The sequence below is a fragment of the Gymnoscopelus microlampas genome (genome assembly GCF_963454915.1).
Source record: "Gymnoscopelus microlampas genome assembly, chromosome: 16".
NCBI classification, from domain to species: Eukaryota; Metazoa; Chordata; class Actinopteri; order Myctophiformes; family Myctophidae; genus Gymnoscopelus; species Gymnoscopelus microlampas.
Window position 1 is genome coordinate 24,323,464 of NC_139953.1, and position 26,122 is coordinate 24,349,585.

Sequence of the window (26,122 nt, forward strand, 5' to 3'; positions counted from 1 at the left end):
TATAAGAGTGTGTCGCTCACTGAAAATAACTGATTTTCAACTGAACATGAGGCAATCATATTATCATCACTTATTTTCAGACTGTGACACAATCGTATGACAAAGTACAAATTTGTCTTTATTTTAGTAGGATGGTTTAGATAGACAAATCATGAGGTAATGTACTTATGTAACTTAAAAGTCTAATGTTTTTTTTATTAACGGGCCAAAACAAGAGTCACAGAAACAAGTACAATAATTATTTTTTATAATTTATTGTACATTGTCATTTCTTCCATTATTCAAACTAACAAACATTATAACATTTCCATTTATACAAAATATAAACTATAAGGGGGGCAATATAAATCTAACATCAAACCTTCCCGTAGGTTTACGTACAGTCATTTCCTGGGGCTAACCCATGCATCAAAGGGGGAAAGGTGCCAGTCATACCCTCCTTGTAAAGGACCACAACTTTAAAAATCACAAGGCAAAACTGACAGAAGTCCTGTGGCAACTTATTTGTAACATACATCTCTTTGACATGTCCAATAACAAAAACCATGAGCCAAATTATGCAAACCCGACCGAAATGTTATCAGACTCCCAGTAGTTGCTTTTTTCTTTTTTTTAATCTCCTATGTGCCTACCTTCACTTCACATACAAAACCATTCTGATATTCATTTCCAAGTGAAATTAAAACTACAAGAAGTACTTCTGTACACTCAAGTGGTCCACATTATCTTTTTTTTTTTGTTAAGCGAGACATGTGACATGACAACCACCGCCCTGAGCATCTCCATAAATGTGATGATGTGACCATGGAAACGCTGGCCAAACGGGAGTTGACCGTACCAGGAGTGCCCTTCCTTTTCGACTCCCATCTGATGGGCTGGGGGAGGGGAGAGGGGTTGGGTGATGGCCTCCAGTGAATATTACGCCCCTGTTTTGAGAGAAAAAAATGCCAGCCTTATGAACTTTCATCTTTTTTCTTTTTCTTACGGGGGCAGGAAAGGGGGTGAGGGTTTGTAGAGTCCATTGTGGCGACTGGATGTTAGTCTTGTGGTCTCTGTTCAGTGCGGCGTGGAGGGGACCGAAGGGTATGGTGGTGCACAGGGAGTAGGGTGGGGCAGGGTGTGGTGGTGGTGGTGGTGGTTTGGTGGGGCGTGGGTGGGGGGGGCATAACGGCTGGTCCGGTGGAGGATTTTCAGCAGTAGCGTTGCAGGAGAGAGGTTGCCATGATGGTGGGGAGCAGAAGGGAGAAGGTTCCCGCTTGCAGTGACACGCCCGCTCCAGTAGGGGAGGTGGAGTTGGCCGAGCTGCTGTAGGTGTCTGTCGCCATGGTAGTGGCGTTCATGGTGGAGTTGCCCCCTGCCGTGCCCGCTGTGGTGTTCACCACCTGGGAGACCACCTGTGGGCAAGGGGGGAGGGGCAAGAGGATTAGAACTCCACACTTCTCAAAAACTGTTCTTTCTACAAAACTACAAGTTGCTTTTCTGCCAAAACTGAGCTTTGAAGAAATAAACTAATAAATGAAATAGGCTAGCCTTAAAATAAAGTAAAGATGCCAAATGTTCTGAAATGAAAGAGTTAACATAGAGTAGGCTATGATGTGTGCAAACTAAACACTATGAATATTGTGAATTGAACCACTATATGTGAATTATATTCTATTTGGTTCTATTCTGTTCTGCTCTGTTGTTCTGTTCTGTTCTAATTTCTAACAATAAAAATAAAATACAAAATAAAAAACCCAGAGCAAAAATTGCTCTGTTTTTTTTATTTCGTATTTTATTTTTGCTCAGCAAATTGGTTTGATTGTAACAATTGGCTAATGATGTAATCAATCGGTGAGGGTGGATGATAGGAAAGGAAAGGAGGAGAAGCTCAAACTAACAGCCTGCTTCAGGTTTCAGGTTTCTTTTGGCACGCCACCCAGAGAAACTTTAGCCACCCATCCCCACAGGTAGACTATATACATTACCTTTAAATCATTTATTCTCTTGGATGTCATCTACAGTAACAGTAGGCTAAATTTGACAAAAAATATGACATGGCCAGGCATTTCGGGTAAAAATCAATAAACGGCAACTCTAATAAGAAAGCAGCTGGGAATTGGATCTTGACTAGATCAACTTTAGACTGATTAGTGTTCTTTTTTTTATATGTTTTTTTTAGTACAAATTTAGAGTTGCTTTTTTTATTTTTTTTATAAATATATATTATTTGTGATTATGAATTAAATCCACTTGTCTTGCAACAATACGGTCTAAAGCGATCCCATCACAACACAAAACACAGCGCCACACAAAATCACCCTAAAATTGCTAAGAAATAATAAACACATGAATAGAATAACATACCTGTGTCGATAAACATATGGCGAAAATAAGCACTCCAAGTTGGACAATCATCATTTTTGACATATTTTTCGTGGATTTGGCTATAGATAGAGCACGATGCCCACTGAACGCTGGTTCTCTCCAATGTGGTCGCGGCAATAGACGGAGCTTTTTATACCAGCATCATGTCTGATGTGACGTAGTAGACTCTCTCTCTCTGCAACGGCAAATAAACAGTGGTGGAGAGAAAGTACTCACATTTTTTACTTAAGAAAAAGTATATTAATACTGAAATGTACAAATACTCTGTTTACAAGTAAAAGTCCGGAATTCAAAATTTACTTGAGTAAAAGTACAAAAGTATTGGTATAAAAATGCACTAAAAGTAGGCTACTAAAAGTAAAAGTACTCATTATGCAGAACGCCCCATTTCACAAGTTTTCATGCATTGTGAGCTTGTAGATCGGCTATTTTCAAATGGCTGAAATGTGTAGGGCTGAAGTGGTTAATGTATATTTTGTAATAATAATCAAAATCTACAAAGTAACTAGTGACTGCATTTTTGAAACAATTGTAGTGGAGTAAAGGTATAATGTTTGCCTCTGAGATGTAGTGGAGTAGAAGTAAAAGTACCGAAAATTGGAAATACTCCAGTAAATTAAAAATACCTCAAAACAGTAGGCTACTTGAGTAAAATGTAAATGTTACTTTACACTGCAAATACACAACTGAGGTTTATGCAACCAAAGGTCATATGTGTCTACGTGCAGGAAAGCAACACGTTGTCGAAATGGATTATCATTTATAGTATATTAAAAATAATAATATAACTAATCCACGCTATTTGAAAATGGAAAAACTTGAGGCAATGTTTGAAGAATTGAAAACGTTTCCTTTGGACTGAATACTTTTACATGTGCAGTTGTAGAGCCTACAGGCTTAAATTAAATTAAAAGGTAATCAAAACATGTCAAATACTGTAAGCTAAATGGGAATTGTATTTGTAACGCAACCTGTTGCGTCGCCATTGAAAGTTAATTCGGCATGACAACAGCGACATCTAGTGTAGACAAATGGGCCTGAATGCTCAATGCCCATAAAGAAAAGAAAAGAAAAAAGCCTCTGGTTCTTCCAGGCTACAGGCTTGAATTTGGCGTTGATAACATAATAAGGCATGCATTTAATTGAATTAAAATGCAACCGTGCAGTGCCAGGAATTTAGTAGATTGACAAATAGTCCAGCCCATATTTTATATATTTTTTAATAGATCGACAACAACCTCTAATCACGGGGTCCATCGTTGGGTAATTAGATGTGGGGAAATGGCCACAATGGCAAGCACTCCCAACAAATTAGTGGATGTCGCCCTCTAATGGCAACATCAGATCACTCCAAATCACGGATGTATCATCTTACATTTCTCTGCTAAACACAGACCTGTTTAAACCAACATTTTCAATCATCTTCTAAATTGACAGGGTGGATACACTATAATCATCTGTCTATGGGACAGTATTGCAAATAATGATACATTAGGGTACACAAAGTGGCCAATTCTTGTGATTAAATCCAGATGTTCTGGATTGTAACTTTAGGCCTATAAATACTGTCTCTAGTCCCCTGCCATTTGGGTAAGTGGATTTCTGGGGGAATTGCAAGTCAGTCGGACCCCCTTTGCTTACTCCCCTAAGAGATGTGGTTCTCAACCTGTGGGTCCGGACCCCCAGGGGGGTCCCCACATGATTCTGGGGGGGTCCCCAGACGACAGTAAAGTGACAATTTAAGGACTTTTAAGAACTTTTTAATACCCCAAATAATCAAATAATATAAGAAAGCGTCACAAAAAAAATAGCAGATCTAAGCTTACAACGCCTAGTATTTATCTGTGGAACCAAGTCAAACAAAATTGAATGCCTCAACTCCTACAATTCCAAGAGTGGGGCTGTGGGGGGTCCCCAGTTCAAATATGATTATTTTGGGGCGTCACGGCCTGAAAAGGTTGAGAACCACTGACCTGGGGGACAGACAGCGCTCCCTACAAACGCACCAGATGTGCACTGTTATCGTGAGGCAGGGAGAGGGGCCTTTTGTGAGGCATCAGATAAGCCCTGTTCCCAAAGCTGGGCCAGATCGGGTATCATCAGCGGGTCTACAAGGGGGCGAAACCCAAGCCAAGCACACTAGATCGGATTTCTGTTTACATGAGCCGTGGTCCCTGGATTCCTCAAACCAGAGCTAGGGCAGATGAAGCCTGGAAAAGAGAGGTTCTGACTGAGACTCCATTCCAGTTCTGCTTGCCTGTCTGTCTGTCTGTCTGTCTGTCTGTCTGTCTGTCTGTCTGCCTAATATCACTTACAGGTGAAAGTTGCTCAGTCAAATTTGAACTTGAGTTCTTTAATATCAATGCACATTGCTGTATTAAAATGTTGACATTTTCCCAAAATATTCAAAGATTTGTCAGAAATAAAAAATAATAATGTATAAAATAGTGATACACACAGCACGTCGCATCGCCACGTGTTGTGAGCTTGTAGATCTGTTATTTATTTTCAATATTTGAAATAGGCTTAAGGGCTTAATTCATCTTACCACTTAAGCCTATTTTGTAATGTAGTGTTATAAAGTTATAAGTATCCAAAAATACAAATACTCGAGGAAAGTACAGATACTCAAAAAATTACTTAAGTACAGTAATAAAGTAAATGTACTTTGTTACTGTCCAGAGTGTCCACCACTGACTATGTATATGTAGCCTTGGTGTTGAGACAAAAGTTTGAAGGCCGCTCTCCTCTATGCACATAGACACTGGAAGGAACACACCATCCTCTGTGTCTGTGGTACTTTTCCTCAGGCAGGGATAGCCAAAGGGCTAAATGTGGAGATTTCAGGTGTTGGGTTTGTCTCTTGTGTCAGTGTGCAGTGTGTGTGTGTGTGTGTGTGTGTGTGTGTGTGTGTGTGTGTGTGTGTGTGTGTGTGTGTGTGTGTGTGTGTGTGTGTGTGTGTGTGTGTGTGTGTGTGTGTGTGTGTGTGTGTGTGTGTGCGTGCGTGCGTGCGTGCGTGCGTGCGTGTGTGTGTGTATGTGTGTGTGATTCCAGAGAGAGAGAGAGAGAGAGAGAGAGAGAGAGAGAGAGAGAGAGAGAGAGAGAGAGCAAGCGAGAGAGTGAAGTGAAGTGAAGTGAAAGACAGAGTGAGATAGCCTGGTTGATATTTCATTTTATCATTCTCTGAAGTGGCCTACAATGAAAACCTTTAGCATAATCAAATTGGCTTATTTGAAAAGCTTTGATTTGAATATTAATTTATTTCCCTAAAGGCAAGGCAAGTTTATTTGCATAGCACATTTAAACAAAGTAATTCAAAGTGCTACACAAAACACAGAGAGCACTAAGACATTGATTGATTGATTGATGTACTTTATTTAGTAAGACATGAGAACAGTAGCCTACATGGAAGTACGAATTCACATACAAGGTCTACTAAAATGGAAGACTCATTAAGCACTGAGCTTTATGACAAAGTGCAAAAGGAACACATTATAAAATGACATTTGAATTAAATAATAATTATTAAAAGAGTTAATTGTCTTGAAGAGGCTTGAAGATGTATTTCTTATTGTGCCCCTCCACCCCTCAACACAACGCACGCACGCACGCGCATGCACACGCACACGCACACGCACACGCACACGCACACACACACCCACACACACACACTGATCATCATCAAACAGATGCCATTTGAGAAAGCCCCAAACATTCTGCCATGGTATCGTTTACACACGCGGGCTTTTTCATCCCTTTATTTTAAGACAAGAATATAACAGACAGTGTTTGTACTTTGTCCCCTCAGATAAAACACAGTCCTCGCATTCCTTCAATGAAATGTATCTGTTGAGATTTGGGGAGGGGTGGGCGCCAGGTGTTGGGTTACATTACGGAGGCCCCTCCCTGTTCTTACTCAGGCCCAGAGCAGCGTTGCCATGTCCGCTTATTATAAGCGACTTTGGGCTTATTTCTCTGTGAAGTTGCTTGTAAATATTGGCGGTTGAGGGTTGCGTTTTCTGGGGGCTTGTTTCTAAAGTGTTGTTGCTTGTTTGGGCTTGTTTCCTAAATGTTGTTTAAAATCAGTGGTTCTCAAACGTTTTACGTTTTCATATCAAGGACCCCGGCCCCAAATTAATTTATATTTGTAGACCCAACCTTCTGAAAATATTTTGTGCCAGGGAGACCCCCATACAAGATTTTGTGGATTTGAAAATATTCCTAAATGTTCACTTTTTTCACCAAGATTTTTCTTTGAAAATAGCAGCTTGTAGATTGGCTATTTAGCCAATGCATATATATATGGGGTTAGTGCTCATGTGATGATGTAAAGATACACCTTCAGGAGGCTGCAATTGGAAAATGGCCCCTGTCTAAGTCCTAACCTAACCTACCCCCCTACCCCCTACCCCCCCCCCCCCCCCCTCTCTCCTTCTTCTTTTGTACATATTTCTCACTCTTCATACCAGTAACCTGTAAACTGATTGTATGACATTCTATAGTAGTTGTGTATATTTGTCTGTCTCTTATATGTCATCATGATTTGTGTGCGTGGGGAACTCATTTGAAACAAGCTTAGTGCTTTTATGAGTCTTCCAGTTTAGTAGACCTCGTATTGTGAATTTGTACTTCCATGTACTGTTGTTCTCATGTCTTACTAAATAAAGTACATCAATCAATCAATCAATCAATCAATCAATCAATGATGTGCTTCTTTTGGGCGTGTTGTTTTCATAGACCTGGTTGCCTATTTCGCTCGCACAATCTGGCAACACTGGGCCCAGGGAGAGAGAGAGAGGGATTGTTCGGCTGGTGGCACCAGCCCACACAGCAGCGCACACGCATGTTCAGTGGGACTTCAATGGGAGAAGAAGCCCCCCAGATGACGGATTCAGAGTCAGACGTCTGGGATGGGGAATGACAGCCGCTGTCACCCAGAGTGACAGCTTTCGCTCTCATCGGCTCCTTGACTATAGTGGCCTCAAGTGACGCGCTCTCTGATCGTTCCTCTCTCTGGACCAAACGGTGTGTGACCCACGGATCCAGTGTGTGATCCACGGATCCAGTGTGATCCACGGATCCACAGACGGTGTGACCCACGGATCCAGACAGGACTATCATGCCAGAGATGGAGAAGGGCAGACCGCCGGAAAATAGTAAACGCAGTAGGAAACCCGCGCACCCCGTCAAGAGGGAGATCAACCAGGAGATGAAGGTGAGACCGTCAGTGTGTGACATGCTGTTAAAGTTACGTGTTTATGTTCTGACGTGTTATTGACGTGCTAGTAACTTAATGATGTGTGTAGGCTATTCGAATGGCGACAAGGAGCGCACAAATCAAGTGTTCGGAAGGCTGATCGGACACAGAAAATTCTTGTTTTTACTGAATGCATCCCTTTATACTATTATGTGTAAATAGTATTAGTGGCATCAATACTTTTCCGTAGCAACATCACATGTTGGGCACCAATCTGGTGCCCAACATGCGATGTTGCCACGGAAAAGTAACTTTCTTGACCTAGCTCCTAGTCAGCCAACCCCAAAAATTGTGGAAAATAAACAAAAACAAAAAAAAAGTTTACTGTGGGCTTAAATGAAAGTGTCAGGTAGCCTACACCGGGTAGGCCTACTTGGATGTCAGATGTTTGCTCTGAATAGTAGCCTATAGCCTTTGCCTTTCAGTGACGCGATATCAGGCCAGCTGTTACAGCCGCGCTCTGTAATGTCCAGCGGAGTTCCAGATGTGCGTCACCATAGGCTACGGCAAAAACACATCACTTCTTCCCCGCGTCTGTTATGCGCACTTGTTCTCCCCCTATACTCTATATACCAGCGGTTCTCAAAGTGGGGTCCAGGGACCCTCAGGGTTCCTTGAGGGACGGGTTCCAAATGGTCCCTTGCAATTCTGTAACTCTGAGAGTGTACAAATGGAACAAAATGGACCATTACAGTTCCATTTGGTTCCATTTGTACACTCTCAGAGTTATGGGGGGTCCTTGAAATTAAACAGTATGAGAACTGCTGTGCTATACCCTATATTCTTTAAATAACCTGCTGCAGCGTGTCTCCTCTAATCAAGAATCACCGTTCTTGTCTGGGGGGGGGGGGGGGGGGCAAATGTATAGCTAATAATAAGTTAATTCAAAGTAGCCTGCATGATTCTTTCTGTCCTATACACCAATAAAGGCCTATTACTACTGGGAAACAAATCCATGGTTTGCCTCCTTGTTTGGGTTTTGCAACTGGCTATTTGAGACCTTTGCGTTTGGGCGTAAGGGATATCATATTATCCAAGGCTCCCTCAAGTAAGAATGGAGAAATCTAAAAGGACAAGCAGTTTTGGGGGATTCATGGTCTTCGTGAGAGAGGAAATGTGCTCTTTTTGTGTAAGTGGTTTGGATTGTAGCTTTTGATATCCAGGGGAGGTGTAGTGTTACAACTTAACTAATTTTAATCAAAACATGTGAAACGCTATCCCCGCTTGATGTAAGCCTGCCTGGGCTGAATCTTGAGGTCGGCCCTGGTTTGTTGCCTTTGGCTGCAACTCTCTCTGTGGTTTGGGATATGGCTTGTCACTCTCACAAAGCAGATGTTTGTCTGAACTGCCAAAAAGAAACAAAAACAACATTGTGGGAAGCGGTGGGGAGGGGAAGACGGCCTGTCTTTCACTAATGAGAAAATAGCGAGACAAAATGACAACTGAACTGAATGTACTGTAACATATAGGAAGGTTTTCCAAAAGTAGTAATCAATGCAGAACACTGCACTACATTGAGATAGAGGCACATGGCTCTACCCAAGGCACCCAACAAGACCCATGCAGTGGGCTCACAGGCTGGGGATGTGGACAGGACAAGTGTCAAACAATGGAAAAAGCAAGGAGGACAAGTCGTTGAGAGAAAGACAGACTGACTCGCTGAGTAACTGACAGACAGACAGACAGACAGACAGACAAACAGTGTAATTTCTAGTGGGGCCGCAATCCGGCCCAGTGTTGTCTCAGTAATGAATCTGTTTCAACACCGCAGTCGGACCCGCGCTCTCCACGTCAGACCGGAGCACAGCGCCCAGACACCAGATACTTGACTTTAATCATCGTTAGGCATATTTAGCTGGACATGATACCACTGCGCGTGCTCGCTCGACAAACGCGCGCGCGCACGGCACGCACACACCCAGACACGCACACAGAGTAACCAAGAGAGGGAGAGATCAGTTTCTCTGAGGCCCTATAGTGCAGAGCAGAGGTCGGAGTGAGGGAAGCAGAGGAAAGAATGTGCAGTCGGTACTACAGCACTACAACACCACCACAGCAGACTGGCTGTGCTGGAAAAGACTGAAACCTGAGAGGCTACGTTGTGTCGGGTGTCAGGGCTGGAAGGTGCTGGGGTGGAGGGGAAGGAGGAAGGGGGCCAGTGGAGAGGCAGTGAGAGAGAGAGAGAGACAGGGGAGGGGAGGGAGGGACAGAGAAGACTGTATACAGATAGAGAGAGTGAGAGAGAGTGTGAGTGCGTGTGCGCTGGACACTGGAGAGAGAAGAGGGGAGAGGAGAGAGGGGCATTTCCGAGAACCGTGGGACCTCGCTGTGGTGTAGGGTGTCCCGCTCTGATTTCTGCCCGTTCCGGATCGGATTTCTCCTCCAATCCGGTTCTCCCAAAAGCCACAGAGAGAGAGGTGGGTGGATGAAGAGAGAGACCTTTGTGTTTTTTCTTTTTTTTTTCATCTGGTCGTAATAAAAAAAAGAGACCACACGTCCCATCTGTGGAGAACAGTTTTCTTTTCTCCGTCTTTTTTTTTTCTTCCAATTAAACGTGATAAACAAAGGATGATTCATAGATTTCACACTGGTGTTAGGTTTTCAACCTTTCCGTCTCAGATTTAGCAAGAGTAAACAACTTGAATACATCATGGAAAAAGTGCCATACTGTACTCCACTGTGCTCGTATTCATTTCTCCGGCTGGGCTGAGGCTAAAAAAGAACCCTGTCCATTGATTCAGAGTTAGGAAGGTCTGATTATTTTTAAGTGTATGGATTAAAAAGTTCCACTAACAACGGCATACAATATAAGGTCACAGTTTCCTATTCACAGGTCGGCAGAGGTACAGCTATCCTGTCCCCATTCATGAAGTGATTAATCTGTGATATATTTCCCTCCTTTATCCCGTGCAGACGTTTGCTGAGAGCACCATGAACGAGCTTCTAGGCTGGTACGGATATGACAAGGTGGAACTTCGAGACTCAGAGGCCGGCGAGATCCGGAACTACAGAGAACGACGTCAGCAGCATGTGTCTGTGCTAAAAGGTGAGACCGGGTATCTGTATACAGTACAACAGTTTAAGACCGGGTCATCCTCAATACACAGCGAACACAGTAACAGGTTCAACAGGTTGTTGTACTGCAGACACTGAATCACTGTCGCTGCAATCGAGTCGAGACCTCTCACATTTCATACATTATGATAGGTCTATAGTTTCACAACATGTTTGTACTATAAGCCTGTAAGGGGAATTGTTATGGTTTCAAAAGCTGTTGCGATATCGTGCAAAGGACATGTACGCAGTTAAGGTATCATATTCCATGAAAAAAAAATGAAAGTCACTGTGATTATATGTTTATGTCTTCCAGAAAACTCATTGCCAAAACCCAAGAGCCTGGACAGCAAAGTGAGTCCCTCGGTTCTGGCCATGAAGAGCGGGGAGAGAGAATCCTCCTGTGTCCCCTCCTCTTCGTCCTCCTCTTCCTCGCCAAGCTCATCCCTGACCAGCCCTAAGGAACACACGAGCGCCCATGTCATTGTACCACTTATAAAGCCCTCTGCAGGTAGGGGAGATTCACTACACTGTCTGATAAGATTGATACTAAGTTTATGTTTGTCCTCATGTTTCACAAGGTCATTGGCATTTGGTTCTTGCCACATATTCCCTCCATACACCCACAAGCACACATCATCCTGCACACATGGTATTTCTCCATTGAGACCAAAGTGCAGGCCAGGGTCAGACATAGTAGAGGGGACAGCCACGGGTTGCTTAAGACCCTCATAGTGACAACAGTGACCAATGTTTGTCAACATCCCCATCCCACCATCTTTCATTATGTCTCAGGTACACACATAACAGTACTCTCTTACACCACTGCCACATATATGCCCGTTCAGAATAGAAATGCTGCATGACAACCAAGACATTTTTACGTTTTAGCAGTACGGCATTTAGCAGTAGGCATTTAGCAGACGCTCTTATCCAGAGTAACTTAAAAAGTCAAGATCAGACTAAGAAACAGAATCTAGCATGAAACCTAGTCAACTAAAACATTGTAAATGGTTTCTGAATTAGACTAGAAAATGTGCTCCTCGGAGCACAGGTCTCCGCCAGTACTGTTCCTGATTAATCCTGTCTTAAGTGTTACTTGATTAATCCTGTCTTAAGTGTTACTCCGCCATTTCTCAGCCATTTCGTGATTACTCCTGTCTTACCTCACTTTGAAAGAGGCCAAGACTCTTTCAAAGTGACACATCTATTTATAGGCCGCTATACATCATGCGTCTCACTAGCCAATCAGAGCACACTCTTTCAACGTATTGTCACGTGTCACGTGAGGCTTGACCAATGTTAGCTTGGCCGAGGGGGGGGGGGGGACGGAAAGTGAAAACATAGTCTCCTGGCGGAGACAATTAGAATACTAAGAAAATATGTGCTACAAAATAACTTGGCAGGTAGTCAAACATAGCATTTAATAACGCACATAGCATCTGTAGACACATACCTAACATCAGTCTAAATGACTGAACTACAATAACATCTATCTAAATAGGCTATAGGAGCAGACCCACAGAGAGAGACAGAGACAGACAGACAGACAGACAGACAGACAGACAGACAGGACCACATTAGGCACATTAGACATTAGGACCACAATGGAAAAAAGCCCATTGGGCTTCGTGTTATCCTTTTAACTTTATCCTTTTAACCCTTCCTCTGTGCAAATTGCAAACTGTTAATAAAGAATTCAATCAATCAATCAAAAACAGACAGACAGGTCAAAATACACACTTACATTTTTAATATATGGTACATCAGTATTGGCAGGATCTGCAGGATCTGGATGGTATAGTAGCAAAAACTAAACAGCTAGGTGACCTGGGATATGCTGCCTGCCCCAAACTATTTCACACTTGTGTCTTCCCTATCATGCATAATATGGCAGGCATATTGGGCTCAAACACAAATACGAAAGGACAAATGGTCCAGAATAGGCAATACAGTATTTCCTTGGAGTGCATAAATTCGCATCTGTATTGGCAATAACAGGAGACATGGGATGGGAGCTGAGTGAGATAAGGTGGAAAGGCAGAATGGTAGCCTTATGGAATAGACTAATCAGAAAGCCAGAGAATAGAGTTGCCAGGAAAAAAATGTATTGGGATGTATCGATAAAAGGTGCATGGGCAAGTGCAGTGGAGGATCTACTTCTAAGAACTGGGTTACTTGACAGTTTTCAAAATAACAGCATTGCAAACATCTCTATGGTTAAAGACACTTTTTAGTTTGTGTCAGAACAAATGGTCACAGGACATATTGCATAAACCAAAACTGAGAACATGTATTATGATAAATAGCCGTTCTGGGATCTTGCACCTGCACCTTGAGACTGGTAGGTATAGAGGAGTAATAGAACAAGATCGGATTTGCACTTATTGTGACATAAATGATTATTGAGAATGAGTTCCATTTTATTTTCTACTGCCCCTTATATCATGAGTTACGTAAAAAAAAAACTACTAGATTTGATATGGTTAAGTGACGCAGAGAGAGGGACAAATGGACAAAGAAAACATATATGTGATGTATATTTATTTTAGTTTTTTTTTCTTTTTTTTCGTGTGAGCAGATTTGTGTGTGCAGATTCTGTTTCCAGGAAGTGAATGTGATATTGTTTATTTATGTTCTTGGTGTCTTATAAAGCCGTAAGAGATGGGTCTTATGACAAGACACCCTTTCATTCATTCATTTATTCACACAGTCACAGTGTCAGTATCCTCCCTGTGCTTAGGCAAATACACACGATCACGGTGTTGATACATTACAGAATACACTGATATCGTTATATATCCTATCCTATCCAATATTAAAATTGGCTAATGGGTCCAGCCCGCCTGCATATGGACATACTATACTGATGACATCAGGGAACTTCATATATGGGCATCAAAGGACAAGGACTGACACTGACAGATAAAGAGATCTCCATATATGGGCATACCCATATATGGGAATATGCTGATGACATGAGGATTCTCCATATATGGGCATATCGGTGATGGTGTGACGTAATGTAGGTGTGAGGCCTGCGTAGTGGCCCAGACTCTAGCATCATAAATACAGAGTGCTGTGGGGATGAGGTTGAGTCTGAAGAAGTACTATAGCATTAATTCCTTTGTTGATCCCCCTCTCTCTCTCCTCTCTCTCTCCTCCCACCCTGTAGTGGAGGATGTTCAAAATGTTCAGATAGTGTGCGTGTGGTGTCAGAAGGAAGGAGTGAAGCGCTACTCCCTATGCATGGGTTCGGAGCTCAAGAGCTTCTGCAGTGAGAAGTGCTTCGCCGCATGCAGACGGGCCTATTTCAAGCGCAACAAGGTCAGTACATTAGTTCAACGAGGAAAACTCCTGTCATACTGTACAACACATTGTTTCATCAATCTCACTGGTCAAAGATGTGGTTGCTGTCGGGCAGAAACCTCCTATATCCATATTCAAACTTTTTGTGTTTTTTTGTAAATTAATGCCATACTTGATCATGCTTCAGCGTCACACAAAAGCTCGAAACGTGGCGCGAAGCGACACGTTTTGAGCTTGTAGATCTGCTACTTTTGCCATTTTGGAATTTGAATCCTGAAAATATGATGACGATATGATGTTCCAGCTGATAATATAAATAATAATATAAACTAGAAAAAGTGCTCCTCGGAGCACAAGTCTCCGCCAGCAGACTTGTGTTGGGAATGTTGGGAATGTTCTAATTCTTATGTTCTAATTAGAACATGTTACTGTGTCATAGTAACATGACACAAGTGTCCTATCCGTGTCCTATCCGTCTGTTTTATCCAAACCTTAGTTGGATAAAACTGGTATCCCCACCTGGAGTTACTGTATAAGTGTCCTATCCGTCCTGTCTGTATAAGTGTCCTATCCGTCCTGTCTGTATAAGTGTCCTATCCGTCCTGTCTGTATAAGTGTCCTATCCGTCCTGTCTATGTAAGTGTCCTATCCGTCCTGTCTGTGTAAGTGTCCTATCTGTCCTGTCTGTGTAAGTGTCCTATCCAATTGTTACAGTATCCGCCATTTCTCAGCCATTTCGTGATTATTCCTGTCTTACCTCACTTTGAAAGAGGCAAAGACTCTTTCAAAGTGACACATGTATTTATAGCCCGTTATATGTCACTAGCCAATCAGATCACACTATTTCACCGTATTGTCAAGTGTCACGTGAGGCTCGACCAATGTTTGCTTGGCTGACGGAAAGTGAAAACAAACTCTCCTGGCGGAGACAATAATGCATTACTGCACAATGCCTTGTATGATATGGAATTGGCTGCTGATATGGAATTGGCTGTCTGGCGATAAACACTGATGGTCTTTTCTTGCTCTTTTTTTTGTTTTACTTTTATGTACATATATGCTATGTTGAAGAAAACTTTCAGGAGCATATATGCATTGGAAACGTTCAACTAATTGCTGCAAAAGCCTACAGAGGGAACTTTCTACAATACTTGGCAGACCAAATTTGGAAAATGACTTTCACACTCTTGATCACAGTACAACCTCTAACCTAATATCCCTGGGTTACTATTGACATTTGAATGCAGGCAAAACAGAAATCACTAGGTGAAACACACGTCAGACTGATTGTGGATGGAGGGCTGTGACGATTACAAATTTAAGTTGACTATTAATTGTCAGTCAAATAATTGCGATTAACGATTGAATTGTGTGTTTGGCATTGAACATTGGAAAATATAAATACAAATTGAATTTCTGTTTGCCTTTTATGGTTAGTAATAAAACATTGCACAGGGCAGATATGACAAATAACTTAAATATACAAAGAAATTATTGACACAAATAATTTTATACATGTACAAATATCAGAAATAGCTGATCTACAAGCTTACACTTTGTGACGTGTTGTAAGCTTGTAGATCTGCTCTTTCAGTTTTTTTAATATGAAAATGTCTGAACATTTTTCAAAATGGAAACGATTATGCAAAAATAAAAAAAATATTGCGATTATACGATTATGTAATAATTGTGACAGGCCTATGTGGATGTGTATACATGTATGGGTGGACCAATTATTAAGTACAGCAGGACACACACACACGCACAGCATTAGTGTGCACCAGGTGTTCAGTGTTCATATACAGTAGACACAGCCACTCAGAGGCTTCTGGCAGGTAAACAGACCCTCAGAAATAGATCCCACTGATCTTGAGACTGACAGTGAGGTCATATTGGACAGATTAATTTACACAAATTTAAAAAGCGAGATCTCTGAGAACACGTATCCTGGTTTCTAATGGAGGGGCTAGTGTAGGAATGGTGTGAGAGAGGTCAAAGTTGAGTGAGGACACTTAGTATCGGTTTCGCGTTAATGGAGGAGTGGCTGGTCATTAAGTGGCTTTGGTCCAGAGGAAAGGGAAGTGGTACCTCTATAGAACCGCTCTGATACGCGTTGCCACAATTTTTCACCATCCATTATGACATGGATACCCGCTCTTTGGAGGTGCGAGGTGGCAGGCAGGCCTATCGCCTTTCACCCCCGCTGTTGTTTATGCTACGCTTGGTTGATTCACACGACAACAGAGACAAAAAAGCAGTCTGCGTGCAACAAGGCCTCTCGTTTTTTGGAGGTGGGGAGCAATACGTTGCTGTTGGCCTGTCCGTGCTTGTCTGAGAGGAAGGGCAGGGGGCCTGGGGCGAGGTGTCCACTTTCAGCGCATACCTTACCTGCAGCTGCCTCATGTTTCGTAACTCAACACGACTCAATGGGTGACAGAGAAGGGGGAGCACTCAGATCCACAGAGGATCGGCTTACATAAATCGAGTGGAATTTCCTATGTTAATACTGGCAAGGCCGTTAACAATATGACAATTCATCATCTACACTTATCTCCCCAATCAGTTGCATTGTGTCTATTTCACAACACAGTGTTTTCCCTTGGTCTCACTGACCTTAAATCCATGGTTTCACACACTTTTCGCTGCTTCTGAGATTGATGACAAGCCAGTGATTTGCATCGGAGGCTATTTCTGTTTGGGTTATGTAAGAAGCGTCTCACTTTTGGTTTAATGACCACAGAATGATTGAAGCATGCGTTATGATTTAAAGTAACCATCAGATGAGTCGGTGGTTTAAACCATTCAGCAATCAAGTAAATGCTGCCCAATAGATCATGGCATGGGTGTCAAACTGTGGTTTTTCCTGTGTGTCAGGCCAGAGATGAGGATCTACATGGAGAGAGGTCTCCCCAGCACCCCCAAACAGAGGAGTCCCCCAGGCTGGTGTTGAAGATAAACAGCAATGTCAGAGTAAGAAGAACACACTATCAATGTACCTTTTGTATTGTGTTATTTTACACATATTATGAAACACTAAAACAGTGTAAGTCTCAGTGGTCCATTATCTCAGAGCTTAAGTTCTCCCGTTGCATGGCTTACTTACTTACTGTTTATCTCCTCTTATGTTCAAACAATGAATATGTGTTCATGGTTCACTCGTTTTATCAACATGTTTTCAGATCTGACATATCACTTGAAATGACCCTCCACAGTCTCTCTCCCCTGCACCGCAGGTATGCGATTGGTGTAAGCACGTCCGTCACACCAAAGAGTACCTGGACTTTGGATCTGGTGAGGAGAGAGTCCAGTTCTGCAGCACCAAGTGTCTGAATCAGTACAAAATGGACGTCTTCTACCGAGAGGCTAGGGCGGCTCTCACAAACACCAGCTCCAGTCCCAGCAGAGCCAGCCAAGAGGGCAGGGCGGATGGTGGCAGTGGGGTGGGGCAGAAGCTGCTCACCCCTGAATCATGGAACAGCGGCGGCGGCGGCAGCAGCACAGGGGAACTCCGTCACAGAAATGTATCCCCTAAAGTACACACGCCCATCCACGGATCAGCCGCATCCACCTCTGTCTCTCCGTCTGAGGCAGCCTCGTCCTCTTCCAAGGTCCCCGTCTCTGGGCTGAGATCGCTGGAGAGACCCATCCAACCCCTTCCACACCCCCCTGCTGTGGAGCTGTTGTCCCACCCTGCCCCTCCTACCCTTCATCCTCCCCCTCCTGCTCATCCTCGTCCCCTCTTGGAGCACCAGCCCATGCCTCAGATTCCCATGCCCTTCATCAGACCTCCTCTTCACGCTCAGGGCCTGAAAAGCCCAGTCGCCAACGCTCACAGATACCCGGGACCCGCTTCCAGCCCCATCCACCGCCCGCCCCACTCTCCCCATCTGCAGCCTCCCACAGCCTCATCGATGAACCATCCCTTCCCAGGTGCCTACTTCCCTGGCCTTCACTCTCCTCCTATCAACATGATGCCTCGAGGGCCTGTCCCGATGCATCATCCTATGATGAACTTTGGTATTCCTAACTTTAGCCCTCTGCTCCCTCATCCCACCATCCTGGTGCCTTATCCCATCATTGTCCCGCTCCCTGTCCCAATACCCATCCCTATCCCCATTCCAATCCCTGCTAAATATACAACCCCAGAGGCCCCAAGCCACGGTGGGGTCATCCAACCTGTGCCAGAGGGAGGAGACAGGGGTAGATCCCGGGGTGCCAGGCAGCCATCTCCAGGTTTCTGTGCGGGGGACAGCAGACAGGGAGCCAACAGATTGGGCAGAACCTCCACTCAGGGTCTTCCCTCACCCGCAGAGCCTAACAGAAGGGACACAGATTGGGTTAAATCAGAACGGCCATTCCCATCCCCGGCATCCACACCACATAGTGGAACATCCTCCCCCAGTGCACGATATAACGAATCACCTTCCTCAGTCCCAGGATCAGAGACTCTGACAGACTATAATCTTACCCAGCAGCAGCCTGAAAGACAGGTTATCCAGAGGGTTCTCCATAGGACCCAAGTGAAGGTGGAGCCCAACACCAACGGGGTGGTAGACTTGTCAGGGCCAGGTGAGTCAGGACCTGGGCAGGGTACCAGGGCAGTGCTCCATGATGTTATCAAACCCACTCCTCTTCAACCCCAGTCCCCTTCAAACGATGCTGTCTGCCACCCGCAGAATTCCAACACTCCACCTTCACAGCCTCCGCCCAGCCCCAGGGGGAGCAGCCCACCCTATGACGCTGCGTCGCCTCCCCCGGTGTTCCAGGACCACGGTCCAAATGGGATAACCTCAGGTTCTGCCCCTCCCAGCCCGGATTCCTCCCTACCCCAGAGAGCAGCTCCGCCCCCAGACCCTGCGCTCAGCGAGCTGGAGGCCATCAAAGAGAACAACTGCTCTGTGGTCGGCCCTGTCCGGGCTGAAGGCCCAGTCAGCCAATCAGAGGAGACCTTAGCTGTGGGTGGGGAGGCAGGAGAGGACCCTCATGTCCCTGATGAGGACCATGCCTACGCTCTGCCCACAGCACCAAAGACAGGGGGGGGCACCACCACCGCGCTGCTCTTGCCCAAACTAAGGGACAAGGGTGTCCTGCGGAGCCCTCCTAGTGCACCAGGTTCGGGAGACATGGAGCCAGCTCTGAAAAGGCGGTGTCTACGTATCCGTGATCAGAATAAGTAGGGGATGGAGGTGAGAGACTCTTTTACACTTAAGCCTTATATATACTTCATCTAATTTTAACAAATAATTGTTTCTGTTAAAGATCTGTCATCAAAGTCATAAATTAACCATCATCAACAAACTATAATACCCCTTAACTTTGATAAGACGGGTGGCAAGGGAGATGTATTAGACAACGTAGCTGGGATACATACAGTATAGTAGAAGAAACAAAATACCCCCTCTCCATACTGGAGATACACCAAACTGAATGGTGGGTGGGGGTTAGATCAAATAGTGTCCTCTGTCCTGTATCTCCAATCTCAGAAAAGCATTCTACATTGTTTACAGAAACACTTAACTGTGATTTTTCAAATATCCCAAGCTCTCAAAGCTTTGCCCTGTGTGCCACACTCCAAGCAGGTTAAAACAACACCACACAGAAGTTAGTTTTTACACTCCCAGAGATGAATAAACACTTCGGATTTGACTGTACAGGAATTATCTGCAGACCATTTGACCATGCCTATCACACAGGTACAGAATGATACAGATGTGTACACACACACACACACACACACACACACACACACACACACACACACACACACACACACACACACACACACACACACACACACACACACACACACACACACACACAGGGCATTGGCAATCACAGGTCACACAATATGCGCATGGTCACTAAACAGCATGGCGCCAAAGAGAGAGAATCCCAGTAACCTGGCACTCCTCTGTCCTCTAGGGTTACAGTATGGGAAGGAGGTGGAGGGCAGAGACAGAGAGAGTCACTTTGAAAGGAGATCACCTCAGCGGGCCCTGACAGTCACAATGCTTTGTTTGCAAGGCAGCCTGTTTCATAGACTTGGCTTTGCCAGGACACGCGAGCGTTTGTCTGCCTGTGTGAGAGGAGGAGAACAAGAGAGAGACAGAGGGAGAGAGGGAGAAGATGATGCCAGGTTGACTGAGAGAGCTCAAAGTCGTAGATGTGCCAGGGTGCCAGTGAGTGATTTTGAAATGCCTGCCTCCTGCAGTGTGAGCAGACAAGGCAGCACACCACCTTCTTTTCCTGGGGTTGCCTTGGAGACAGAGGTGATCGTCAGGCAGACTATGAGGCGCTGTGAATATGAGAGCCAGCCCTTGGTGATGGAGCTCTGGGGCTTCATTAGAAAACACAGGGGCAGAACTGGAGCGATCCGGTTACGTGTGTCATAATGACACGCTATTCTGGCCTTGCCCTGTCTCACTCCCATGTATGAGTTTAGCACTCGCCTCTCATCTCCACTTTCCTCCCCTATTCCTCCTTCTCTTCACTCACCACCGCTGTCTCCTGCCAACCAGATGTTGTTGTTACCAGACCAGAACAGAAAACCCTCCGTACTGTGGGCCAATCAAAGGGTTCTCTTCATTTCACTTGCCTGATTGGAAATCCAAATGACCCTAACACCACCTATCGTTTTTACACACTATCCACCATTATGAGGTCATGTTCTCACTTTACTGTATGTCCTGGGATTAAACTGCTGAAAGAACTGAGAGGGTTTAGATTTCCACTGTGCTCCGCTTCCCTCCATTTTCCCTCTCCAAGCCTCCATAAGGCCAAAGGTCACCTTAATAATAATGGTGTTCGAAAAAGATGACTGCCTGGTGGAAAGAGCACTACATAACCTGTTATCTTATACTCCAAAAGTTATGTGCCAAAGCATTAAACGATTCCCTTTCACTAAATGAGGTCCCACTTTACCCTTTGTCATTTGTTGTGGTTTTGTGCGTCCCCTTAGTAACCGATACATATGAAATCACAGCGTGTTGCTACCGTCGTGCAGGCGGATTTATGGCCTTGTGTTGTGTGTAATGGGAGCTGGCTGCCTTGCGCCAATGACTTTAGTTCAGCACCTCTCTGCGCGGAGGTGAACGTTGCTGTCCTGTTCCATTGTCTCTGCTGCTAAAAGTCTTTAAAAAATCACCCACTCTGACAGGATCAGCGGCCAACTGGAGGATTTCACCTCAGGAAATAGCCCGGTTTTTCGTCTCAGTTTTCCTTGCCTTTATTTGGGATATTTTATAGCCCCGTGTAACCTGATCACTCCACATGGGTATTCGCTGAGCGTTTGAAACTAAAACGCAGTGGGACAGAGGGAGTACAGAATCCTGGCTTGGCCCTTACGTGTGTGTGTGTGTGTGTGTGTGTGTGTGTGTGTGTGTGTGTGTGTGTGTGTGTGTGTGTGTGTGTGTGTGTGTGTGTGTGTGTGTGTGTGTGTGTGTGTGTGTGTGTGTGTGTGTGTGTGTGTGTGTGTGTGTACGCACACACACGGTGTATATGTTTAATGTGCATGTTTGAATGAAACTGTATTAGTGTGTGAGAAGGAAAGAGGCCAGATGTTCTTGGTTTGATTGTGCGCTGTGCGACAGTTATCTGAGTGTTGACATGTCTAAAAGCCTCATTCTCACAGTGTTTATGCGGAATGGGCGGATTAGGGAAGGAGAGGGAAGTGAAGGAGGGGTTGATATTGGATATGGTAGAAATGGAAATTCTACAGTCAGACCAGAGTCTAATATCTCTCCACCGCCTCTCTCCTCTCTCTCTCTCTCTCTCTCTCTCTCTCTCTCTTTCAATGTGATGAACAGACTCCCTGTTTAACACTGTACCGTGGTGCCAGAACCAGTGACACGCCCTCTTGTGGACGACACCAGCGCCAACACCCTCCAGTCTGTTAACCCATCCAGACTGCCCTGCAGTGTCCAGCTCTTCCCACATGCCCAGCAGGGTGCCAAAGCAGGAAGTAGCCCAGATGGCCACATCATCCCAAGCCAACATGGGGAAATCCAGAAAACTTACGAGCACAGCACAGTCACACGTCTTGTCCTGGACCAAAAAAAGGAAGAAAAAAAAGAGTATTATTGGCCAGTGTGGTATGTTGTGTTCAGAGAGAACATGATGCGGAGCATCCCTGATCCTGTCTGATATTTGCCCTAAAGTGTGAGTGCGAATGTGCGTGTGTGCGTGCGTGTGTGTGAGTGTTATCTGTGTGCGTGTGCACTTGCAAGCGTGGCCGCACAGATGCGCTCCTGGTCCTCTTGCTCCGTGCGGCAGCAGACGGAGCTCTGATCAGCCTTGTGTGGTCTTCTCAGATGGAGCCTGAACATGATCTCTTTCCAGGGGAAACGGTTTGTTTTCTCTGCCCGGCTCACACAAAGAGCCACATTGTTCCTCTCCCCATATCCCACGCTGACTCCCCACTCCAGGTTTTGGGTTACCTGGCCGACGGGTGCTCAGACTTCAGGATTTCTTTTTCATTTTTTTTTTTTACTTTTAAAAACTTTTTGTTTTTTGATCGAGAGCCAGGAATATCTCTCTACCCCACGCTCCTGCCTGCACCTTCTCTCCTCCCAATCTAAATACAGTACACAGAACATGCTAGTCCTTCATAGGCTTGATCCCTCACAACTGATTGCCTGTGATCCCCCCCCCTTCCCCCTGCCCTCCCTTCTCTCTCTCCCTCTTTCACACTCTCCTTTCAACCTCCTTCAAGGGAGGAGAGAAATTCTGCTGAGATTGAGACGCCATCCTCAGGCAGTTTACACGCGGTGCGGAGAAGAGTCTCTCTCAGGCTGCGGGGTGGGAAGACTGAGCAATGTAATGTAATCGCCAAGGAGACAGGATGCTCCTCTTTCTGCCTGCTTACAACTGTGTGTAAACCTATACGGGCTAGGCTGTGCGGGGGACGCCTATGCCGCCTGAGATTGTCTGTGAACGTAGGGCTGTGTGATGTGGACAAAATCAAACATCACGATATTTGTGACCAAATACCTCGATATCGATATTGTGACGATCATAATCGTACTGTGACGATTATGAAAAAAATGAAGATTTTAAAAATAGCAGATCTACAAGCTCACTATGCGTCACATGTAGATCGGATAGCTATTTTTGAAAATATTTGAAAGTAAAATAGGGCTTAAGTGATTTAACCCAGTAAAAGACAACACTTACTGTATAACATATAACATTATTATGATACCCAAAATCCCAGATGATATCTAGTTTCATATCACGATATTGATATATTGCCCAGCCCTATGTGAACGTTCAGTGGTCTTAACGACACTGGTCCATAAACGTGTGATTCCCAGAACCCCCCTCCCACCCCCCCAAAACCATTTGTTCGATCTGCCAAGCCTGGTCACAGAAAATCAGGATCACTTTGATTTCGGAGTACACATTAAAATCATCAGTGTTCATTTATCTATTTATTACTCCGAGAGTATACAAATATAACCAAGGATCCATTTGGTTACATTTTGTACACTGCAAGAGTTAAATAACACTGAGGGTTTTTACTGTGTACTATAAACGTACAGGAATGTTTCCTGGCGGCGTATTCCTTTGTGTTCGTTGTACGCGGCAAATAAAGTGATACTGATTCTGATCCTTTTGTGTTATCTGTGTTATCCGAAGGTTTTGGACAACAGGGTAGTCATATTACCAAATGTGGTATTATTTTCAACCGTCAATGGCTGCAGTGTGAAGCTATCAGTATTACAGTTCCCTCTTCTGGGGATACCTTATGACATTTGATCCAGTGAGAGCATTTCGGGACTCTTGTCTTGTCAACACGCATCCCAATTTAAGATTTCACTTGTTCATTGTTTTGTTTTACTTTACGCAGATACTACTCTGACCTTATATTAACTTATGGATGATGCTTCTGCAGACCCCCCCCCCCCCCCCCTCCCCCTAAAAAGTGCTTTATTTGTTTGTACGTTGTTGTTGTTTTTTTGTTGTTGTCTCACGATTGTACTTTAATGAGTGCCGAAGCTCTTATTGCCCTTTTGCAAAATGTTTGTATAATATATGCCCACTAGAGCGCAGTGTTTGACTTTGGAACTTTGCACCTGCCTGTTTTGGACAAGCAAGGCAAGCAGCTAACAGAATAGGGCCATCAAAAGTCTGCAATTATGAAATCCCATTTGATCATGCTGCACACAACACTGCACTCAACGCCAACTGATGTTTGATAGTTCATGCCAGATAGATTATAGTTTCTCACATACACTGATCTAACCATTAACCTATGTTTGCTGCCAGTACGTTATTCTCATGTTACGATACCTCCAAGTCTCATGGGGCTGCCAGAGCCTACCAGTATCATAGTTCAACACAACCTCCTCTTAAAAAAGGGGGATGCTGTTAATCCCCCAGGAATACACATGTCAACTTGACCTACAGCAGTGGTTCTCAAAGTGGTGTCAGGGGACCCCCAGGGGTCCTTGAGGGGGTTCCAGGGGGTCACCAGCAAAATGAGGAACAGTCTAACAACTTTAACCCTGTTTTATACTTTGGATATTGAAAATAGCCAAACAACAAGCTCACAAGTCACAACGTGTCCTCATGTGACACATTGTGAGCTTGAAGATTGGCTATTTTTGTAACATTTTGAAAAATCTTGAAAATCTTTGAAAAAACATTTCAGATGGGGGTCTGTGGCCTAATACATTTACAAATTTGGGCATCCTTGACATGAAAATGTTTGAGAACCACTTACCTACTAGAACAACTCTTAATTTGACCCACCCCTGCCAGCATACAACCACATTCCGAACATGCCATGCCGTGTTAGTTTTTGTGTCTGTATATGTATGTGTGCGTCTGCGTGCGCGTGTGTGTGCGCGTGTATGTCTATGGCAGAAACACATTTCACTGTCTCCCCACTCATTCCAGTCCATATCCTCACTATACTGTAGGTCATGCCATTATGTCACTGTTATCTACAGATGGCCAGAGGAGGGGACTATGTCAACAGCTCATCTGACTCAGTGATGATATCACCCGATGCAAATAGCTGTGACATCACAGGTGGTCCTCTGTTTCTAACCCCCGGAGGCCAAAATTGAGACTGCCATTATCACTTTGTTGCACATTATTATCATTGCCATTGCTGACCATTATGTCTCGTTAACCCAATGTTTTGACAAATTATTTGTGTCAGAAATTATATTGCTATTGTTGCCTAAAAAACCCACACTTGTTGGTGTCCCTGTTCTACATTTAGCCTACTGTGTGAATAGATTGTTCAAAGATGGTTTGTATTTGAAGACTAAGTAAGTAACCAGGTTTGATGGAAACCAATTTGTAAAGTAAATAAAAGTTATTGTACAAGCAACCAGTTCTGTCCTAATTTGTTTGTTATATTTATGTTGTACGGCTCTACAGTGACCACTATATTATAGGTCAGTGGTTCTCAATCTTTTCAGGCCGTGACCCCACAAAATAATCATATTTGAACTGGGGACCCCCCACCCTGACAAGCACTTGAATTGTAGGAGTTGAGGCATTACATTTAGTTTGACTCGGTTCCACAGATAAATATTGTGAAAATAGGAGATCTACAAGCTCACAACGCATCGGCGTTGTGAGCTTGTAGATCGACTATTTTCACAATGTTTGCCTCTTTCTTATATTATTTGATAATTTGGCCAATGTTTGACTTTTGAATTTTCTTCAGTGTTAAAAAGGTCTCATTAAGTCCTTAAATGTTCACTTTACTGTCATCTGGGGAGCCCCAAAATCATGTGAGGTCCCAACCCAGTTTGAAAACCACTGTAGGTAATATACCTACTTATTGATACAGGGCCATATGACCTCTGTATCATTTTATAAAATTACATTTTGATTCACCCAGTGACTTTGCTACCACACCAACACACATACTGTACAGACCATGGTAGGTAGCTACAGACAGACAGATCAATTTCTTGAAATGTTCAATTATTAATGCGTGCTTTTAATTAATTAAAGGTTATAGTGAATGATAGATAAGGACAGGTCGTATAGTCAATGTGTAATGGTCTATTTTTAGTCCCACTAGGGCACGTCAGAGTACCAGCGTTCCAAAAATACTTAAAGTTGGTGGAGCTCAGTAATCGGGGCGGACGGTAAAAGAGATCAATGAGATAA

At 44.1% G+C, this 26,122-nt stretch overlaps 2 protein-coding genes across 3 annotated transcripts; one reads left to right on the forward strand and one right to left on the reverse strand.

Annotated features, from left to right (window-relative positions):
• Positions 1 to 238: 238 nt before the first annotated feature.
• LOC311063228 (uncharacterized protein) lies at positions 239 to 2,469 on the reverse strand. The gene is made up of 2 exons (XM_084082516.1): positions 2,347 to 2,469; positions 239 to 1,394 (listed from the first exon to the last, which is right to left on the reverse strand). The coding sequence occupies exons 1-2, from the start codon at positions 2,360 to 2,362 to the stop codon at positions 1,057 to 1,059; spliced, it is 354 nt and encodes a 117-aa protein (XP_083938642.1). The 5' UTR covers positions 2,363 to 2,469; the 3' UTR covers positions 239 to 1,056.
• A 4,707-nt stretch (positions 2,470 to 7,176) lies between these two features.
• LOC311063236 (sine oculis-binding protein homolog) lies at positions 7,177 to 25,328 on the forward strand. 2 transcript variants are annotated; one of them, XM_084082523.1, is made up of 7 exons: positions 7,177 to 7,582; positions 10,538 to 10,670; positions 10,995 to 11,189; positions 13,854 to 14,005; positions 16,862 to 16,957; positions 17,200 to 19,173; positions 21,793 to 25,328. In XM_084082523.1, the coding sequence occupies exons 1-6, from the start codon at positions 7,487 to 7,489 to the stop codon at positions 19,162 to 19,164; spliced, it is 2,637 nt and encodes an 878-aa protein (XP_083938649.1). In that variant the 5' UTR covers positions 7,177 to 7,486; the 3' UTR covers positions 19,165 to 19,173; positions 21,793 to 25,328. The 2 variants fall into 2 exon arrangements, with proteins under 2 accessions (XP_083938649.1, XP_083938650.1); XM_084082524.1 differs by having other exon boundaries at positions 17,221 to 19,173.
• The last annotated feature ends 794 nt before the right edge of the window (positions 25,329 to 26,122 follow it).